This window comes from Camelus bactrianus, chromosome 1 (genome assembly GCF_048773025.1).
Source record: "Camelus bactrianus isolate YW-2024 breed Bactrian camel chromosome 1, ASM4877302v1, whole genome shotgun sequence".
Classification (NCBI taxonomy): domain Eukaryota; kingdom Metazoa; phylum Chordata; class Mammalia; order Artiodactyla; family Camelidae; genus Camelus; species Camelus bactrianus.
Genome location: NC_133539.1, coordinates 113,729,416 through 113,749,704, shown reverse-complemented (window position 1 = coordinate 113,749,704; position 20,289 = coordinate 113,729,416). Strand labels below are relative to the sequence as shown.

General features: G+C 44.5%; 1 protein-coding gene across 23 annotated transcripts in view; it reads right to left on the bottom strand.

Moving 5' to 3' along the window:
* Positions 1-1,630: 1,630 nt before the first annotated feature.
* Positions 1,631-20,289, bottom strand: part of THRB (thyroid hormone receptor beta) — a 383,076-nt gene continuing 364,417 nt past the window's right edge. For all 23 annotated transcript variants that reach the window (XM_074371514.1, XM_074371555.1, XM_074371466.1 and 20 more), the window contains 3 exons: positions 19,566-19,712; positions 13,542-13,800; positions 1,631-6,538 (listed from right to left, as the gene is read on the bottom strand). In XM_074371514.1, the coding sequence (XP_074227615.1) occupies positions 6,297-6,538; positions 13,542-13,800; positions 19,566-19,712 (648 nt within the window). In that variant the 3' untranslated portion in view covers positions 1,631-6,296. The remainder of the gene's footprint in view (positions 6,539-13,541; positions 13,801-19,565; positions 19,713-20,289) is intronic.

The window sequence follows — 20,289 nt, the reverse complement described above, 5'->3', positions numbered from 1 at the left end:
CTACACTTCAGTAGTTAGTACTGCTAAGCTTTGCTTTGAGTTGAACAACATTTAATGTGTCAGAACTTGTATGCAGGAATCTAATGATAACTCCACTTATTTATAAAGCCCTGAGTAGCTAAATATGAAACCAGGATGAAATATGAAACCAATATGAGCCAACTTTGGCCTCAGGCTTCTCTTCCTTCTAGGTTATTAGAATTGTCCAGGTTTGTGACATGACACCAACTCTGTAACCCAAATCAAGCCATTAGTTTGGGGTCTTCTTTGCCTGTGTCATGGGGTTAAGAACCAGACCTAGCTGGAATGTATGTGTTAGAAACTCTCCAAAAGAAAACGAATTAAGTAATTTGTTGGGGGAGGAAATGTGTTCATTAGGGTGGAGTTGAGAGGTACATAATGTAGAGAAGAGACAAATATAAAATTTATACGCAGTCCTTTGAGCAGAGAGTGGGAAGTCTCAGAAAATGGTACTCTGAACAGATCTAGCTCAGGGAAATAATAAATGCTTGCTCTGTCTTAACCTCTGTCTTGGCCTCTTTCATGAGCAGGGTAGGATATAAGCAAACACTTCCTTTGGAGCGTTTATTTGGCTCATGTCCTGGCCAGTTGTGCTGAGCTTCCTCTCTGTTCAGGAGACTCTGTTGCTGCACAGAAAATGGATGTGCTTTCAGACTTAACTAGTGGTGTGGACATTTGTTCCTTTGCTTGCTTGCTGTTCCTCCCACTTCTTACAGTAGCAAGACTTAGAATTTTCTTTGAGGACCCATTCCTGACTCAACTCTCAGTCCAGTTTAGGTGGGGTTGGTCATCCCTCCCTTCCCCCACCCAGTTCCAGGATTTCAGAAGATGAAGCTCATTAGCATATCTGTCCTCCTCGGCGCAATGATTGGCTCAGGAGTGGGCACGTGACTCCATCTGGGCCAGTGAGGAGTAGGCTTAGGATTTTTACGGGAACCGTTGGGGAAAGGAAAGTCTCTTTCCACAGGTTTGGAGCTGTCAAGCTAATCTTGGAGCTACTGGGGGTTGCCATAAGATGAAAGCTTATGTGAGCACTACATGCAGAAATTTGTACAGAGGAAAATCTGTATATAGAGAGAAAAGGGGCGTGTTCTGATGTGCTGAGTAACTGCCCCCAGCCATGCATGACGCCATCTCACCCCTGGACTTTCCAGATATTAGGGACAATAAATTCCCATCAGACTTAAGCCACTTCGACTTCCAGCTTTCTGCTCCCTCATCACAGAAAGAGTCCTAACTAACGTGTTCAGGGAATTGAGGATTGAGACATATACTGATAGCTGGTGTTAGTATAATTCCATGTATACTATTCTGTAACATTTTGAGATAAAAAGATGAATGTAGTCCCTTTGGCTGCAGAAACTTCACTCTTCCCTCCTCATCCCATTTATGTGGCCCCTTCCAAAGAGATAGTCTCCCATTAGCCTTTTACTTCTCGCCCTCCCCCCATACCCCCTTCCTAGGAAAATTTGCTTATTCTAGTAGATGTTAATGAAACAGATGCCTTTACATTCCTGTTTTTCTTCCTTTGGAAGCAGCACGATGAGAGGAGCCGGCAACACTGTGCCTATTCTAGAAAATAATAATTTTTAAAGAAAGAGACAGGAAATTATGTCCGTTATAAGCTTTTTCTTTTTTCTTTTTTAGAATTGTAGCTTATGAGTTTATCTACGCCCGCGATAGTCATAATTACAATTTAATATCTGCATACAAAAGCTATGTAAAAATCCATTTTTTCCCAAATATACAAATTTTCTTTTCGGATAGTTTAAAACATTTTGATCACAGATTTCAATAGAGTTTTAGGCTGAAAAAAATATTTCCAATCTAGCAATATCACTTAACACTGTTTGCAAAACACAAATCTTCCGATGACGATAAATCTTTCCCTGTTCTGTTGTAGTTTTCTGTTTCTCAGGGCATGAAAACACAACGGGGAGAAGGGTGTTTTCTCTGAAGAAAGCCTTGATAACTAATTTAGCTTTGTAATCAAATGAAAAATGCCAATTAGAAAGAACTGAAAGAAGGAAGTGGCATACTGTCAGCTCATTCATGCCCTGATGTCTTCTGTGACAGCAATACACCTGTAATTAAAGTGTCTTCTTTCGTCTTACATTGTGCTCCGTAATTTACATGCGTATTATCCGCATCCTGAGGACAGATTTATATCTGATTGTCTTGTGCATAAGGTGGGTCAGCTTTAACTGTGCAACAGAAAGCCACAGACAGCATTTTACCTGCACGATATTGCTCTGGAAGGCGGCGTTAATTAAGGTAGAAACACACTAGAAATGCACACTTTTTGCATTTGCAAACATTTGTACAGCACAGTAAAAATTCTGTGATAAGGCCAAACCTTTTTTTCCCCCTAGTCTCTTTTTTTTTTTTTGTGTATGTGTGTTTTTAATGTATTTTTTTTTTTTAAAGATTAAAGTAAAATGTTTCCATTGTAAAAAATACACACCGGGCAAATCCTTACCTGGATAATAAATATCTACATCACAGTACAATAAAATTTCTTCTCTATAAAATTTAAATATGGATTATGGTCTATCACTATCAAAAGAAACACGATGCTAATATTTCCATATTATTAAAATAACAGGAAAAATTACAAGCTTATTTTAGAACCTGATGCCATAGCCACTGGAAAGAGGCAAAGAAATTCAAATGTCTGTGAGCACTGTCCTTTTGAAGAGGAACTGTGACTTGGTTATTCACTGCCATTCAGTTTATGAAAAAGGTTTAGCCTTACAAATGCTGGCTACATTTCAAAAACCGTTAAGACCAATGTCATATCTTATGACTCATGCAGCAAAAGGTCAACGTGACACAAAGGGGTTAGAGTTCCGCAGAATAAAAATGGGTCATGGACAGTGACATGCTTTGAGGGCGTCAGCAGTTCATGGAGGCTGCGTCTGCAGGGGACTTAGTGTCGAAGAGGGAGGGGCCAGGCCTGCCCACCTGTTCACGGAAGGGCAGGGAGCAGGTGATGCCGGAGCAGAGCCGGGCTGGCAGTCCACCTGGATGACTGCACTGCAGGGGGGAGGAGGGGCCACTAGGGCACAGGTGAGGGGCATCACTGGGCTGAGGCATCAACACGGCAAGTGTGTCATTGAAGACCGAGGCTCCTTTGACTAGGAGAAACTCGGAGGCGGCACGTGGTGTTTTGAGCAGAATCATAAAGACGAAAAGATCTTACTTTTTTCACTATTTCTAGAAACACTGCACATCTAATTGAAGAGCAAAGTACACTTGAGGGCCACACACACACACACACACACATACACACACACATACACACACACAAACACACACATACACCACTCATCCCCAAAAGGTAAGTGATTTATAAATAGGAATCCCAGTTGTACGGCGTGTTCTCTTCTGCTAGGATGTCTCCCCACGGTGAGGGGTTTCAGTCAGTCCACGTTTGATTTGAAAGTCTGGACAACATAGGAAAACATATTAAAAAAAAATCCAGAGCAAATCTCTCCTGATCGCGTCTAATTGGATGGAGGCTTGAGATGCATTGAGTACCTCAGTCAGTTCTGGAAGGAATGAGTCACTTTGACCACTGGGGCTGTGATCCTTTCAGTCCTTACAGCCTTTCCTTTCAGCCTGAAGTACTTTTAAGGCTTGTCCTCTTCAGCACGAGATAGCCAGCTTCAACAAGATTTTGAGATCCACAGTTTGCCTGTTTCAGGCACTCATGTAAGGAGGCGAGGACCCATACACGCATTTGGGGCTGGCTGGGTTATCAGAGGTCTGCCGTGCCATTTGGCCAGTGGCCAATCATGGTTCATCCCTCAGGCTTTCTGATGCAGCTTTAGACCAGACTCTGTACTCACACTGAATCTGGGGGTGTCCGATTCTGGGGAAATCTCTGTCAAACAAACTGAGCAGCCTCTCCTGGGGAGACTTGCTGCCCGAGGGGTCTCTGAACCTCCAGTGCCCGCCTGCTGGCCTTCCTCTCCTTCTGAGGGAAAATGTGCCCCACAGCGGACAGCTTCTCAGAGTTACCCCGGGGCAGAGATGGTGCTGAAGCACTTGTGTTTCAGAGAGTACTTCTCCAAGGAGAGTCAACAGAGGGAGCTGAGATGTTACCAAAGTGAGGACCTTAAAGAGGCTGCTAGAGAAAACCAACCCCAAAAGTGTCTGTAGATAAGTCAGAGCAGGTTATCTGCCCGTGAACTTCATGCGCACAATTTTAACATCTTCACCTACTTCCTGTCTCTGGTTAGCAAGTTCCATAGCGCCGTTCTTGTGTTCTTTCCCCAGAAGCCAGTATAATTGCTTTAGCACATTAAATAGATACATTTCCTCCCAGGTTATCTCCGGTCACACTTGGCATTTTTTAATGCTGTTCCTCTCCTTTTTCCAAGGCCGCCCTGCCTTCCTCTAAATAACTGATGAGTGCTATGTCAACTCCTGATTTTGAATCAATACAGAAATACACTTTCCTTAACTGTAAAGAGGGCGTAATCTCTGTCTAATGTAAAGTCACAAATCTGAATATGAAAGCGACCATCAAAAGGACCTGATTCCACTACCCTCCTCCTGAAATTGGTACAATATTAAGGATGGGAAAGATTTTGGAGTTCATGACTTACATATTTCAGGTGAAAAAAAACCAAGACTCAAGGTCATAAATCTACCCGTTGGCAGCACAAACTAGAACTCAGGCATCCTGACTTCTGGGCCAGTTAGAAAAACAGAATTAATCCATGTGGTTTTTAGGCAAGTTTCACTGATATGGCTTATTTTCCCACATAACTTCCAGGATAAGGCAGTACAAGGCGGGCAGAGGAGCAGTTTATGTCCCCCATGCCAGTGAAGAATGAGATACATTCAATTGCATGGGTTTATTCTTTGCCCGTTTTCTGACACTGAAGCGATCAGGGGCACCATCTGCTTTCTGGACACACACCTCTCCAGCGTTTGTCACTGGAGGGGTGGGCTGGGCAGGGAAAGGAAGGTGAGGGAGGGAGGGTTCGTGTGCATGGTCTGCAGGTGTTTTCTGTTGAAGATCTGTCAGGGCAGTGCTGTCAGAGGGACGGAGTGGGTCAGTGGCTGGACCAGTCTTTGTTTAGTGATAGTCAACCCTCAGAGTCAGAGGGAAAAGGGGCCGAGGAAACACCTGTGAGTACAACAAAGAGCCTGGGGGGCTATGACCAGAAGGAAGCCACCTCAGACCATCAGGATGTGAGGAAGCTCTTGCTCTTCGAGCAGTGTCCTTCTGTGCTTCCTTCGCTGTACAACGTAACCGCACTCCTCTCTCCTCAGAATTCCACCAGAACAAGGCTCAGATTTCAGCTGGTTATCTCTCCTGGATTGGACTTAATCCTTAGGGAGATCTGTCGTCAGCTCAGCAAAGATGCAATCAGGTTGAAGAACTTCAAAGAGTTCAGGATGTAACGAATCTGGTGTCACCGAACAGTGAGGACATGCTGTAAACAGGTTTGATTTTTGTGGGAATTTTCTCTGAGCCTAACCTGTAAGAAGCCTTCTTGCAGTGTGAGGTAATACTATGTGAATTTTTGGAAACTGTTGAATCGCTGACATTAGTGAAGATGTTGAATTTCGTTGGGCTCACTGGAGGAAACCGTTTTCTTTGCTGGCTTCAGCCAGTCAGACATTGCACATCTTTGAGTCACGCCCTTGTTATGATTTGAATTAAGTCATAGGATTATAAAAATTATAGTGAAAGGACAGCTGATTTGGGGGAAACATATATTCCTATACATTCTAGGTTAGGCTGCTAGGAGAGAAAACAGCATGCTTTTGTACAGAAAAAATATGTTCCGATCTTTCCCTAGGAAGCCGAAAGCCACATTTAACCAAAGGCTGTCTGCGCTGTGCTAACTTGAGCCTTGCAAAAATCAGTATTGGATCAAGATGACCACACTGTCTTGGTTTTAAGTCTTTAGTCTTCTGCCGTGCCATTTTGCTTGCTCGAGTCTCTGACCAGGGACAGATGGGAGCTGGTGATGGCTTGGTGCTGGTGAATTAATGATTGTCCCCACCTGACCTCCACGACTGTAAAACCTTCAAAGCATCCATGTCAAAGGACTGGAGAACAAAATGCAATAGTTACAAGTACCCGCATTCAAGGGGCAATTTCATCCATGTCTACGCCAAGGACTACCTCCCTTTACCCCCAAACAATCCCTCCCAACACAAAGAAATAAAGGAACAAAAAAAAAAAGGGCTAGGCAATGGAATGACATGACACCCAGTAGTGCTGTTGGAATTATGAGAATGAGTCGGTCAGTCTAATCCTCAAACACTTCCAAGAACAACGGGGGGAAGAGTTCCGTGGGGCATTCCACCTTCATGTGCAGGAAGCGGCTGGCGTGGCAGGCTCCGATCATCCGCAGATCTGTCACCTTCATCAGGAGTTTTGGCCAAAAGTGAGTCACGTGGTGTTTTCGGTAATTGATATAGTGTTCAAAGGCCAGCAGGAAACTGTCTTGGTATTTTTCTATTCTCTCAACGCAGGCAAGCCCTGGGCGATCTGAGGGGAAGAAAGAGGATGGATGTCAATTCACAGCTGGAAAGGAGATGGTTTGCCTTGTCCAGTTCAAGCCGTTTGATCTGGGGACTTCCAACTCCTAGGAGTGGGCGTGGATGCAGTACGAACTCTGGGCCGTCAGGGACCCAGATATCAGGGAGTGGTGTAATTTACGTGAGGGAGGCAATGCTTTGTTTAGATAAATGTCTCTGGTTTAGACCAGTCACCTCCTTGGGTGTGAAGAGCGATGCCTCCCTCCTGCGGGCTAGTAGGAGAAGCCTCATCTAGAGAGCTGGGATTCTCTGCGTCACGAGGAAGGATTTTGACACGTATGCACATGCATTGAAGGGAGGGATGTGAAAAGAGATTGGGAAGGTCCTAGGAGGCCTGGATGCCAAAGGAGGGATGTCAGATGGGAAGAAGCCCCAGTGAAGACAAAGCAGCACAATCTCCAGTTTGAGTCGTTCACGGGGCTGTAGCTAACCACTCTTTCCCTTCCCTTATGCCTTTGGTTGCTACTGTAGCAGCCTGGTGGTGGTGGTGTCTGAGGAAGTTCAAATGAAAAGAAAAGGGAATGTGAGCCAAGCTAGCATCACCCTGTGCAGGGAAGAGTCACAGTGGGAAGCTGGAGTTAGAGGATACCATGACGAGGTACAGCCTAGAAGATCTTCCCAGGTTTTGGGAGGACCACTGATCATCCCACAACACGTAGGAGAGGACTCGAGGCGGTTTCAAACAAATGATGAAAGGATATCATTAGAGAGCTGGATGGTTGGGGAACACCTAGGCTGCAAACGCATGGGTTGAAAAAGTGAGTACAGAGGGAATGTACCTCAACATAATAAAGGCCATGTATGATAAGCCCACAGCTAACATCATATTAAATGGTGAAAAGCTTAAAGCTTTTCTTCTAAGATCAAGGAACAAAGACAAGGATGCCCACTCTTGCCACTTTTGTTCAACATAGCATTGCAAGTCCTACCTAGAACATTTAGGCAAGAAAAGGAAATAAAAGGCATCCAGATTGGAAAGGATAAAGTAAAACTGTCACTATTTGCAGATGACAATTCCAATTGCATCAAGAAGAATAAAATACCTAGGAATAAAGTCAACCAAGGAGGTAAAAGACCTATATACTGAAAACTATAGGACACTGATGGAAGAAAATGAAGAAGACACAATAAGTGGGAAGATATCCCATGCTTCTGGTTGGAAGAATTAATATTGTTAAAATGTCCGTACTACCCAAAGCAATCTGAAGATTCAATGCAATCCCTATGAAAATTCCAATGGCATTTTTTCACAGAAATAGAATAAACAATCCTAAAATTTGTATGGAACCACAAAAAACCCCAAATAGCCAAAGCAATCTTTAGAAAGAACAAAGCTGGAGGCATCACACTCTCTGATTTCAAACTATATTACACAGCTATAGTAATCAAAACAGTATGGTATTGGCATAAAAACAGACCTATAGATCAATGGAACAGAATAGAGAGCCTAGAAATAAACCCATGCATACATGGTCAGTTTTTTTAAATTCATGACAAAGGAACTAAGAATATACAATAGGGAAAGGACAATCTCTTCAATAAATGGTGTTGGGAAAACTGGGCAACCACAAGCAAAAGAATGAAACTAGCTCCCTATCTCATACCATACACAAAAATAAATTCAAAATGGATTAAAGGCTTGAATATAAGCCCTGAAACCATAAAACTCCTAGAAGAAAACATGGGTAGTAAGCTACTTGACATAAGTCTTGGTGATGAGTTTTTGGATTTGACTCCAAAAGTAAAGGCAACAAAAGCAAAAATAAACAAGTGGGACTACATAAACCTAAAAATCTTCTGCACAGCACAGGGAACCATAAACAGAATGAAAAGGCAACTTACTGAATAAGAGAAGGTATCTGCAAATCATATATCTGATAAGAGGTTAAGGTCCAAAATATAGAAAGAACTGATACAATTGAATAACAACAAAAAATCCAATCAAAAATGGGTTAGGGGATCTGAATAGATATTTTTCCAAAGAAGACATACAAATTGCCAGTAAGGACATGGAAAGGCTCCCAGCGTCACTAATCATCAGGGAACTGCAAATCAAAACCGCAATGAAGTATCACCTCATACCTATTAGAGTGGCTGTTATCAAAAAGGAAAGAAATAACAAGGGAATCCTTGCACACTGTTTTGGGGGATGTAAGCTGGTGTAGCCACTATGGAAAACAGTTCTGGAGGGTCCTCAAAAAAATTAAAATAGAACTACATATGATGGAGCAATTCCACGTCTGGGTATTTATCTGAAGAGAACGAAACCACTAAATTGAAAGCATATGCACACCCATGTTCTTTGAAGCATTATTACAATATACAAGGTATGGAAACAACCTAAGTGTCCACTGATGGATGAATGGATGAAGAAGATGCGATACACACACACACACACACAAACACACACACACACACACACACACACACACACACAGGCTGGAATACTATTTAGTCGTAAAGGATGAAATCTTGCCATCTGTAACGACATGGATGGACCTTGAGGGCCTTATGCTAAATGAAATAACTGAGACAGAGAAAGACAAATACTGTATGATCTCACTTATATGTGGAATCTAAAAAACGAAACAAAAACCAAATAAAAGCCACCAAGGTCATAGATAAAGAGAGCAGACCGGTGGTTGCCAGAGCAGGGTGGGGGGTGGGCAGTGGTTAGGAGGTGGGTGAAATGAGTGAAGGGGGTTAAAAGGTACAGACTTCCAGTTACAAGATAAATAGGTCCTGGGGATGCAATGTACAGCATGGGGACTGTAGTTGATAATACTGTTCTGCATATTTGCAAGTTGCTGAGAGTAAATCTTAAAAGTCCTCATCACAAGAGCAAAGAATACACAACTCTGTATGGGGATGGATGTTAGCTGGACTTATTGTGGTGATCTGTTGGAAATATATACAAACATCGAATCGCTATGTTATACACATGAAACTAATGCAATGCTAGATGTCACTTATACCTCAATAAAAGATTTTTAAAAAGAAATTTGTAAACCTGGATGAATTCCTCCTACAGCTCCAGGGAGCAGTGCCATCCCCCTGCCCAGTTCTCCTCAGCTTGTGGCTCTGATCCAGTTGACACTTCAAGTGTCCAGTTATTGAAATATCTGTATTCGTGAAACTCTATATGGGGTTCTGCTTAATCTGAAAGGAAAAATCAGGGCTAATGTGTCAATCCACCCTTCTGGGTTTAAACAAAATATCCTATTGTTTGGAATTCCCTGTCCAGTGCAATGTGCAATTTTGTACATTTTAATTTCGTGCTTTTCTTCATATTTGCTGCTGCTGCACTGTGGATTTACTCAACCCCTCTCTCATATACCCGCCCTCTTTCTCTTTGAGCATGCCAGAAGAATTCACCACAGGACCCTGTAACTTTTGATCCAAACAGAAAGTCAACATAGTATTACTCTGGATTTATTCCTTCAAAGAGGAAAAGTAGCCTGGATTTTGTGGCATCAGAACTCTGTCCTTTGATGAGAGGTAAAGATAAGGTGGTTATATGAACGATACAGAGAAAACAAAAGGACATTTTGATGATGCTCACATCGAACTAAACATGTTCACAAAGAAACATTTTAAAGGTCACAGACGGTGTTTAACTCCCTAAGTCAAAATTTCTTAAAGGTGTGTCTTTGGATCATTTCAATTTCACTCTCTGCTGATCACTCAGGACCAAGGCACTTACAGTGGTAACTCCCACAGAAGGCTTTGAAGGGAAGGCCTGAGAGATCGTGTAACTGAGATGCAGAACTGAACAACAGGGCTTAGAAGACGATGCTGAGGAGGTCGGGGCCTCAGAGCTCAGATGTGTAACTATAATTTGCCAAATGTCATGTCCTGTAATATTTTTTCATTAGTCATTAGGGTGGAGAAAATTTTAAAAAGTTAGTAAATATGTCATGTGATGGTCAGGCAGTGACAGTGTCATAAAAATAAGAGAATTGGGAAGAATCATTCAGTTAAGTGTTTGATACTTAGTAAATCAAAATCCATCAGCCTTAAATAGAAGATAATCACAAAAATGGATGCATGGGAAAAACCTTTATTAAATTTTAGCTAAAGGTTCTTGCTGGAGACCTTGCCTGAGATCTGTTCTCTCTTTGTTAAAAGGGGAGGTTAGCAAGTGTTAGAGAGGTGTTAAGGATGGACTAGCACCAAACTGCATCTCTCTCTTTGCCTTACTTGGGAGGAGGTATAACTTGAAAGAAAATTATAAAAGAAATAGCTTTCTCCCCTAGTGTTCATAGCAGCACTAGTTACAATAGCCACGACATGGAAACAACCTAAATGTCCACTAATGATGACTAGATAAAGAAGCTATGGTATATTTATACAATGGAATACTACTCAGCCATAAAAAAGAATGACAGAATGCCATTTGCAGCAAGATGGACGGACTTAGAGGGCATTATTCTAAGTGAAATACGTTAGACAAAGAAAGACAAATGCTGTATGAATATCACTTATATGTGGAATCTAAAAAATAATACAAATTAATCTATATACAAAACAAAAAGAGACTCACAGACATAGAAAACAAATTTATGGTTACCAAAAGGTGGGGAGGGATAAATTAGGAGTCTGGGATTAGTAGATACTAACTACTATATAGAAAATAGATAAACAACAAGGCCCTATGGTATAGCACAGGGAACTATATTCAATAACTTTTAATAATCTATAATGGAAAAGGATCTGAGAAAGAATATATATGTATATGTATAACTGAATCACTCTGCTGTATCCCTGAAACTAACAGAACATTGTAAATCAACTATACTTCAATCAGAAAAAGAAAAAGCTTTCTCACTATGTGTTTCAGTGTTACTTAAAACTGCCACTAACATCTCAGCCCCAAAATTACCTTATTGCTCCCTCCAGGAATAGAATTTCCACTTATTTAGTTCCATTTCTTTATTTTGAAGGACACTGAAGCCCAGAGATGCTAGGGGGTTTACTCAAGGTCACACAGGGAGTCCTTAGAAAAGTTCATGTTTTCTTTCTTTAAGAATAATTCTACGGAAGGGCCGAGGGCCCTGGTTTCTCACTGGCTGTCGGCTGAAGACTGCTTTCAACTTCGAGAGGCCACAAGCAGCTCCCTGTCACGTGAGCTTTCCTGACATCAGGCCAGCAAGGAGGGTCCCCGGAGCCAAGTCTGCTTCCAAGAGGGAACCGTGTATAATATAACGTCATGTAATCACTTGGGGTGACCCTGAACTCCCCACATTCTACTGAAGCAAGTCACTGATTCTCAAACACTCAACGTGGGGGTTGGTACACGGGTGTGAACATCAGAAGGGAGGGGGGATGGGAGGGCCAGGCTGGAGCCTTTCCACCACAGGGTGCAAGACGGTTCCTTATTCTATTCTATCTACTTTTGTTTCTGTCTGAGGTTTTCCATAATAAAAAGAATTATTTCCTTTTTAAAAAATCTGCCATAGCTAAATTTTCTGTAGCAAATACATTTTTAGAACGGCTTTAAAACAGAGGAATTCTACTGAGTTAATCAAGAAGCATAACGTTATAAAAGATTCTCCTTGTACTTGTGACTGATATTTTTCCGTGTCTAAGTCAGTCATTCATGCAATGAACAGTTCTCGAAGGCTGCTGAACACTGGCCCGAGTGCTACGTGCAAGACAGGACACATCTCTGTCCCCGGAAACTAACCAGTCCCGAGGGAGAGGTGGGCGAGTTAAGCAGACAGCCATGGTGCAGGATGCCCAGTGCTGAGCACAGCTAGCCTCAGGGTTCTCTGAAAACGCAGGGGATGAGTCTGAAACCATCTCTGTGTCAAGACTGGCTTTCCTTACAGAGTTTGATGTACGCTGCATTCCCTGTTTGCTGTGAGGTGATCCCTGAAGAAAAGGTGTCATCATTATGACCCATTCTTCCCCAGTGGGCATCGGAGGCCGTGATCATGAGCTCCGGCAGGGGAAGATGCCTGCCGGTTCTTTACCCTCCCCCCCACCTAGGGGGGGACTCTGAAATCTGGGCTGGTGCTGGGACTTGTTGGGACCAAGAGAATGTGGCAGAAAGTGATGCTAGGTGACTTAAAACTGGGCCTTAAGGCATCTGCAACTTCTGCGTTTGTGTGCGTGGGACCCTCCTTCCCAGGGCAGAAGTCCAGCTACCGGGCCAGAGGAGAGGCTGCCCGGGGAAAGGCCTGGCACTGCTTTGATGTCTCAGCCCCAAGCCTAGCCACTTGGACGTTCTAAGCCACTAAGGTTTGGGGAGCAGTGCTGTAAAGCTATAACCAACTGGAACTTAAGTGGAGGCTGAGCTGTGAACAAATCCTAGCTCTCACTCACGGCTTCCTCACCCAGAACTTCCACAGAATGGTGGTGGCCGGGGTTGGGGGGGCAGGTAGAGCTCAGTGGTGGAGTGCATGCTTAGCATGCATGAGGTCCTGGGTTCAATCCCCAGTACCGCCTTTAAAAATAAATAAATAAATAAACCCAGTTACCGTCCCCCTCAAAAAATTAATAAAGGAAAAAAAGAAAACTACACCGAAAAAAAAAATTATTTCAAAAAAAAAAAAAAAAAAAGGAAACCAAGGAAGGATTCTAAAAAAGAATGGTGGGGTCACTCCTACCAGTATCCTGTGCACACAAAACCGGAAGGGGGCAGGGTTGGCCACTGCCCCAACGCAGGCCGGGCAGTGGCTGTGGAAGGTGGACCGTTTCATGGGGACTATGGGGACCTCAATGTGGCCCTTCTGGTTCCTTCCCGCCAAACTGGGAGACTGCAAGAGCAACACACACCAGACAGCCTCCTTCAGGTCCCCGGCCCCTGGCAGACCCCCACTCGCTTGCTGGGGGAGCATGAGACATGATTCTGAAGGTGAAGGGGGATGGAAACTCACCAAGTGAGTCGAGTCAGCACCAGACAAGCCAGAGCTCTTCCGATGCCCGGGACTGAGTCCGGGCACACTCACCTGAAGACATCAGCAGCACTGCCTGAAGGAGGGCGACTTCCGTGTCATCCAGGTTGAAAGAAGACAGCGACATGCCCAGGTCGAAGATGGCATCAGACACCACCCCAAGACCCCCGTTCTTCAGCTGGCCCCGCGTCACGGCCATCTCCCCGTTCAAGGTTAGAGTCTCACTCTCCGGGTCGTAGCGCACAGCAGCGCGAAGGGACATGATCTCCATGCAGCAGCCTTTGAGGAGGATGATCTGGTCTTCACATGGCAGCTGAAAAGAAGCGGCCACATCAGCAAAGAGCAAGTGGACAGACAGATGACAGTGGGGAAGAGCACGTGGATGTTAGCAGCGACAGTAAGTGGTTCACCCCCCGTGATCAGCACCAGTCCTGCGCTCCGTGAGCCATGGCCTTTCCCTTCCTACTTGGCTGCAGACTTTCAACAACCATTCTTCATACTCCAAGTTGGTCGGAATCTTCACCGACGTGTATAACCGTCACATGTGAGACAGTGCTAACAATCCCTAACTCTGGGGGTTTCCATTCTAACACCCACTGAGACCTGCTTGCACTGAGCACCATTTTTGTCTTGTAGCTCTAGGAGGCACAGCGGACTCGGCTGTTTAGCTGGCAACTCTGCTGCTCTGTTTTCTGCAGCAAGTTGGCCCCTTGAGTCTCCTAAAAGGCACAGACGGGGTGTCCCCACCGGCACTGGTGATCCAGTCAATGGGATGATATACAAGAAATACTTTGAAAACAAACGCTGCACGGATCTGCGAAATCATTTTCCCTATGGGGGAGGCTCTGAGCAGAGGACCATGGTGTCCCTCAACCAGAGGGGTGCTACAGGAGCCATCGTGGGAGTTACCTGACCAGTCCTGGGTGGGGCTGGGTCAAGCTCTTGTGCTTACAAGACCCAGGAATGCACTGCCTGCAAGCTCCTCCCTGGGGGAATGGTGGGGTGGGGGGAAGGGGACACTAATATTTCCCATGTGTATGTTTCTTGGAGATGTGGGGAGGGGTCCACTGCCTCAGTGGAATCCTAAAAGCATCCTGCCCTGAAAAAAAAAGGCACAGAACCAGAAGGTTGCTTACAGATGCATGTGTCCCAGGGGGCCCAGAGATGTCACAGCTTTGCTCAAGGTCCCCCAAGGAGTTGAAGGCAGAGGTGAGAACAGAATTCAGGCCTCCTGGCTCCTAGAGTTATGTTCTTCTTGGTACCTCAGGCACCAGAATGACTCTACCCACTGGATCTTTCTGCCAGTGTTGTAATCTCAGTTTAAACTCATTTGATTGTCCTGTTAATTAGGATTTGTGATAATGAGATAACATTATGATAAACAAAACTTTGTGAAGAGAAATAAAAAAAAAACAGAGTTTGATTTTCTGGAGGAGGGAGAATGTTTAATTAAATGCCATTATCAAAACAGTTTGAAAGGCTACTAGTTAACGGATGTTTCTGATGAACTGGGCATCGTGCTAAGATTTACATGCATCAACTTATTTAATCTTTACAGTAATGCAATGAGGTCAATATCCCAATTCCAAATGTATTGACAGGTGTGGAAATCCAGGCACTGCGAGGCTGAGCGGCAGGCTAGGGGGTCCCGTGCGTGTTGGTGGGTGAGGTGAGGGTCGGAAGCTAGGTGTGCAGAATCCACAGCCAAGAGAAGAGGGGGGCTTGCTCTTTGAAGGGCTTTGGGTGTAAGTTCCCATAAACAACGAATATGTAATGACACATCATTTCTATCTCTTCATTAAAGCAGGTACAAATACTTTTTTGGGAAATATTCTTGACAACACTCGACTAGTTCCAATTAGGTTGCTATGTAAGCCTGAAAGTAAGACTACTGAATGACCTTTAGAATATGGGCTATTGGGTAGGGAGGATATAGCTGGTATAGCTTAGTGGTAGACAGGATGCCTAGCATGCATGAGGTCCTGGGTTCAATTCCCAGTACCGCCATTAAATAAATAAATAAATAAATAAATAAATAAATAAATAAACCCACCCCCCACATCAAAATAAGTTAAAAAAATTAAAATATGGACTATTTCATATTTTTTACTAAAATAAACCTAATTACCTCTCCCCCCAAAAAAGTTAATAAAACAATTAAAATATGAGCTATTTCATATTTTTTACTAATTCAACCTACCCACCTTACTGTTTAATTTCAAGTTGCTTAGCTTTTTCTATAGAATAGAAGTCATTTCGTATTTAGTTCTGGAATCCATTCCTGTAAATTCTCTCCTACTCATTAAAAAAAAAAATGACTATTTGCTTTTCTTTAGGTTTGAATTTGTACTCCTCAATTACATCCTTGGGTTCCTGGCCCGGGGTCTGGTAGGAGATAGGAGAGCAGTGCTTGGCTGGGTCGTCTCCAGGCAGAATGGGGACTTGGCTGAAGTGGGCAGAGGCGGGCGTTACTGCCCGGGCGGTGGTCCTGTCCGCAGCCCAAAAGCCCCACCAAGGGCTTGCTTAGCACCCGTTGCCAGCCCCGCCCTCTGAGTCTCTGCATTCTCCACGTTCCTGGGTGATGCCCACGTACCTGGTTCAGGGACCTCACTCTTAAGAACCACTGTTATCGAACCGCAAAGAATAATTACTAATCAGATAAAACCACTGATCTATTTTTTTAGCCATCACAAATGATGCAAACTTTGGCAGGCCCCTTCTTTGTAGCCAAGTCTGATTATAGATGAAGTGGAAGTTTTCCTTTGAAAATTTATTAATTCTTGATTAGTTCAAATTTAAATAAAAGCAGAAAAAGGATTAGTCAAGGATGGCTAATGGTTTGAAAACCAGGCCAGATGCCTTTTCTTTTAAGAGGGGTTTGTAGGATCCTGGTGAGATTTGTTTCGCGCTTGTGGGCAAATAATGTTTTAGCCACCTGCCAAAATGCTTCCATCGTGGTTATGCTCCAAGAAGGGTCTGCTTGGTGGAGAGGCGGGGGGGCCTCCCACAGGCTCTGCCTGCCTCCTGGGAGCGTGTCTCTCAGCTTGATTGGCAGGGATGACAGTGCCCTGAACTCTAGACGTGACCTTATGTGTGTTTTTGGTGGCTTTGCCAGTAATGATTTTAGATCTTTCGAAGCCCTTGGTTGGTAGGTTGGCGTGGATGTGAGCAGAAAATTACTGGGAGTGCAATTTGAACAGCAGGTGCATCAAACTGCCTCTGGAAAGAGACTTCTGGTTCCTGAGACCGCCTGGGATCTCCAGCCCATGCCACAGTTCATCTTCCTCTTTGGGGTTCCAAAGACAGTGTCAAAAGGCTGAACGTCCTCAGGAGGCCACAAACATCAGAAATATATGTATCTCTGCTGTCAAAGTAGCCATCCTTTCCCCACCCCTGCCAATTTGGAGATAACAGAATATCAGGGCTGAAAGAGAGATGGAATCATGACTTCGAAGCAGGCTTAAATCCCTGAGGGAAACATGAAGGGAGGCGCTTGCCACAACCCAAGCCTAAAAACCCCACGTGGAGCCCTCGCCCTTGTCAGGGACATGGCTGCCCTGGGTGTTTGTTGCTGGTGGGGGCGATGGCTTCTTTTCCTTCTTTAACTGACCTATCTCTCCGTGGCTGCTTTCCATGAGCTTTACATTTTCGATGGGTGTTCAAAGGGGAACACATGAGTTGATACGCTAGCTGAGTTGTTGGCGTAGCAAACTCAGAGGAGTTTCTTTTCAGACACTAGGGACTGAGAGATGAGGACTCAGCCCAGGGGGAGAGGACCAAGAACTGTCCAGAAAAACAAACTCAACCCAATGCACAGAAACGCAAGATGACACCCGGGGTGAGAGGAAACCGGTGTCCTCAGCACAGACGAGCTGTGCACAACTTCTAGAGGGCCCCAAATTTGGCAACACGTATCAAAAGCCTTAAAAGGTGTATACGCCTCGGTCCTTAAATTCTACTTCTAGGATCTGCCCTAAGAAATAGTTTTTTGAACAGGGCCTAGGTACCAGGATGCTCACTGCAGAATATTTATATTAGTGAAAAACTGGAAATGAGCCAAAGATCCTGTGAAAGCAGGTAACCTAGGTGATGGGGCAGTGATCCTTTGGAATACTATGTGGTCATTACACATTGTTTTGTGAGCGAATACTTAAATGACATGTTCTACAGTTGAGGGTAGAAAGTTCAGGGCTGCAGGCTGCACTCTTTCTTTAACTTGGTGCTGATTAGGTGGGTGTGTTGTCTGCGCCCTTATGATATGCGCTCCTGACTCTTTAATAAAAAATTTTACAAAGTAGTTTCACAAGTAGAAAATTCATTATGGCACAAACCATGTGATGTATTTCATATACGTGTGTGCATATATGTGTGTATACACATGTATGTATCTGAAAAGAGAAAACTGACTCTGAAACGTGAGCATTGTATCTCCTGGTGGTGCTGTCGTGAATCATTACCTTTATGGTGCTGGATCAACCTCCAATGAATATGTATTATTTCTGTAATATCCTCCAAAACTTTAATAAATGTTAATTTAAAAAGAGACAGTCAAAGGCATGGGAAAGTCTACACCAAAGACAGATGCAAGTCCAAATTCCTTCTCTAGGACTCACCAGCCCCTCTAGGGTGGGATGTGAGCGGTCCCCACGGCAGGGATGCTGGCTGGGACACGTGGTACCGGGCCTCCGGCACAGTGGAGCCGGGGGTAAGGAGGAGGCACACAGTCTCTCTCAGAGAGGTCTGGGGGTCAGCTACCCACATCCTGAAGCCCTCTGCTCTTTCCCTCCAGGTATGGCTTCTGTGGAGGCTCAGGAATGGCCATGAGAAGGGTCCCCATTGGGGCCTGGGGTCTCTCAGTACCCAGCTGGGCTCCCATTACTGCAAATTCAGACACATGTGAACTGGAGGCCGAGGTAGGATGGGATCATTCCAGGGGAGGACACCTAGCTTCTTTCTGGGTGAGACCAGATTCACTCATCACGCAGGCAGCCTACGTAGGGGGCTCACAGTCATATGTGGCCCTGTCTGTTTGGTGTCTGCCTGGGTCGTCTTGGGCGTATGACGAGCAGGAGATTGGCAAGAGATTTCTCAAAGGGGAAAAATTCTCCAGATAACATAACCAACCCCATTTGACTGAAAAAAGGAAGGTTAGAGGCAGGATGGTAAGGGAATAGATGAAATAAAATTTCATCTAGCAATAAAATAGATGAAGCTAAAATGTATGGAACACCTACGACCCAGGCACTGTCCACATACGATCCCACTGAAGCCTCTCAAAAGCTCTAAGAGGTAGACACCACAATGACTCCCATTTTAAAGATGAGATAATCAAGGTCTGAAGGCATGTGACAATTCAGCGAGGACCCTGCCCATGCAGCTGACCCCAGAACCTGTGCGCTCAGCCCCTACAGGGTAGGACTAAAGTTAGGGATGGCGTGTCCCCAGGGGAAAGTCTCTGAGCTCTGGTAGAGGGAGGCGCTTCAGGGTGCCCTGAAGATGGGACAAGAAAGGGTGCGCTTATAAGAAAAGAGAGGTGTCAAGTACATTTGAAGATCTTTGCTCTAGGAGGGTCACTTCACTCATTCTTGAGGGTGAAGAAACAAGCACACAGCCATCTTGCTGGGATACGCCGTGGAAAGAATGGAGACTGAGACTCAAACCGTGGCCCCACTCTTGAATAAGTGAACTTACTCTCTTTGATTTTAATTTTCCCCATTTGTAAAATGGGGTTAATTAAAGCTACCCTGCTGATGTTGTGCTAAGGACTGGATTTAAGGTGGCAGACTTGAGCACAGTATGCTGAATGAATGGAGGTTTGGCTGTCAAGTGTTCTGTACCTGGAGTCAGGTGGTGGCTAGGCTCTTCACCGACCTCACGTGGACAAGCTACATGAACGACGACTGAATAGAGGTGGGGAAATACACATGCAACCATGCATTTTCATTTTGTACCGACCTTGCCTTCACATGACTAAGTCCCTCCTAATTAGTATTAACTTACAAATAGTCCTCAGTATTCCTGGAAATCGATGGAACTATAAAATGAAAAATAATGAAGAAGGAAAAGCAATCTCCTCACCTCACAAAACATAGGCAACTTTTTGGCAAAATCCACCACTCTGGTAATTGCTGGTGTGATGATTTTTGTAAAATGGCTGAAGGCTTCCAAGTCGACCTTTCCACCTTCTGGGGCGTTTACTATTGGTGCTTGTCCAATGTCTTCCGGCTGAGGAGGGGAAACAAGGAAGATTTAAATGAAGAGGCTGAAGGGATCTTTATTTATCATCCTTCTCACGTGGCAGAAAATCTCTTCTGAACTGACGTACTACACAGTTTCCGCATTGTTTCTTAACAGACCGAAGTGTTCTGTTAATAACACTGCATTAACAGTGTCACATCCTTGGAGTTCTCTTGGCAAAAATACATGTCTTGGCTGTTGCTTTAATTGGCCCCCAGTGATAATGTTCACAGGATTGTTGCTGCAGAAATTGAGAGAGAGAGGGAGAGAGGGAGGGAGGGCAGGAGGGCAGGGGGGTAGATACAATAGGAATTTGGGTTCTGCTTCTGAATGCACAAAGGTGGCATCCATTCTGAGGGTTCTGGGGGGCATTCTCAGAGCCCTGCACACTTGGTGGGCGTCCTTGCATGCGAGGTGGGCACCGTGTGGGCGGTGATGGGGAGCCCTGGCAAACAGCGCCTTGGGGATTCACTCTTGCTTTTGATTCATTTTGCTTGGCTCGAAGTTCCTGTCTGCCCCACAGACTCCAGTTGGAGGAGGGCTCGCAGGCTGGGGAGGCTCCCTG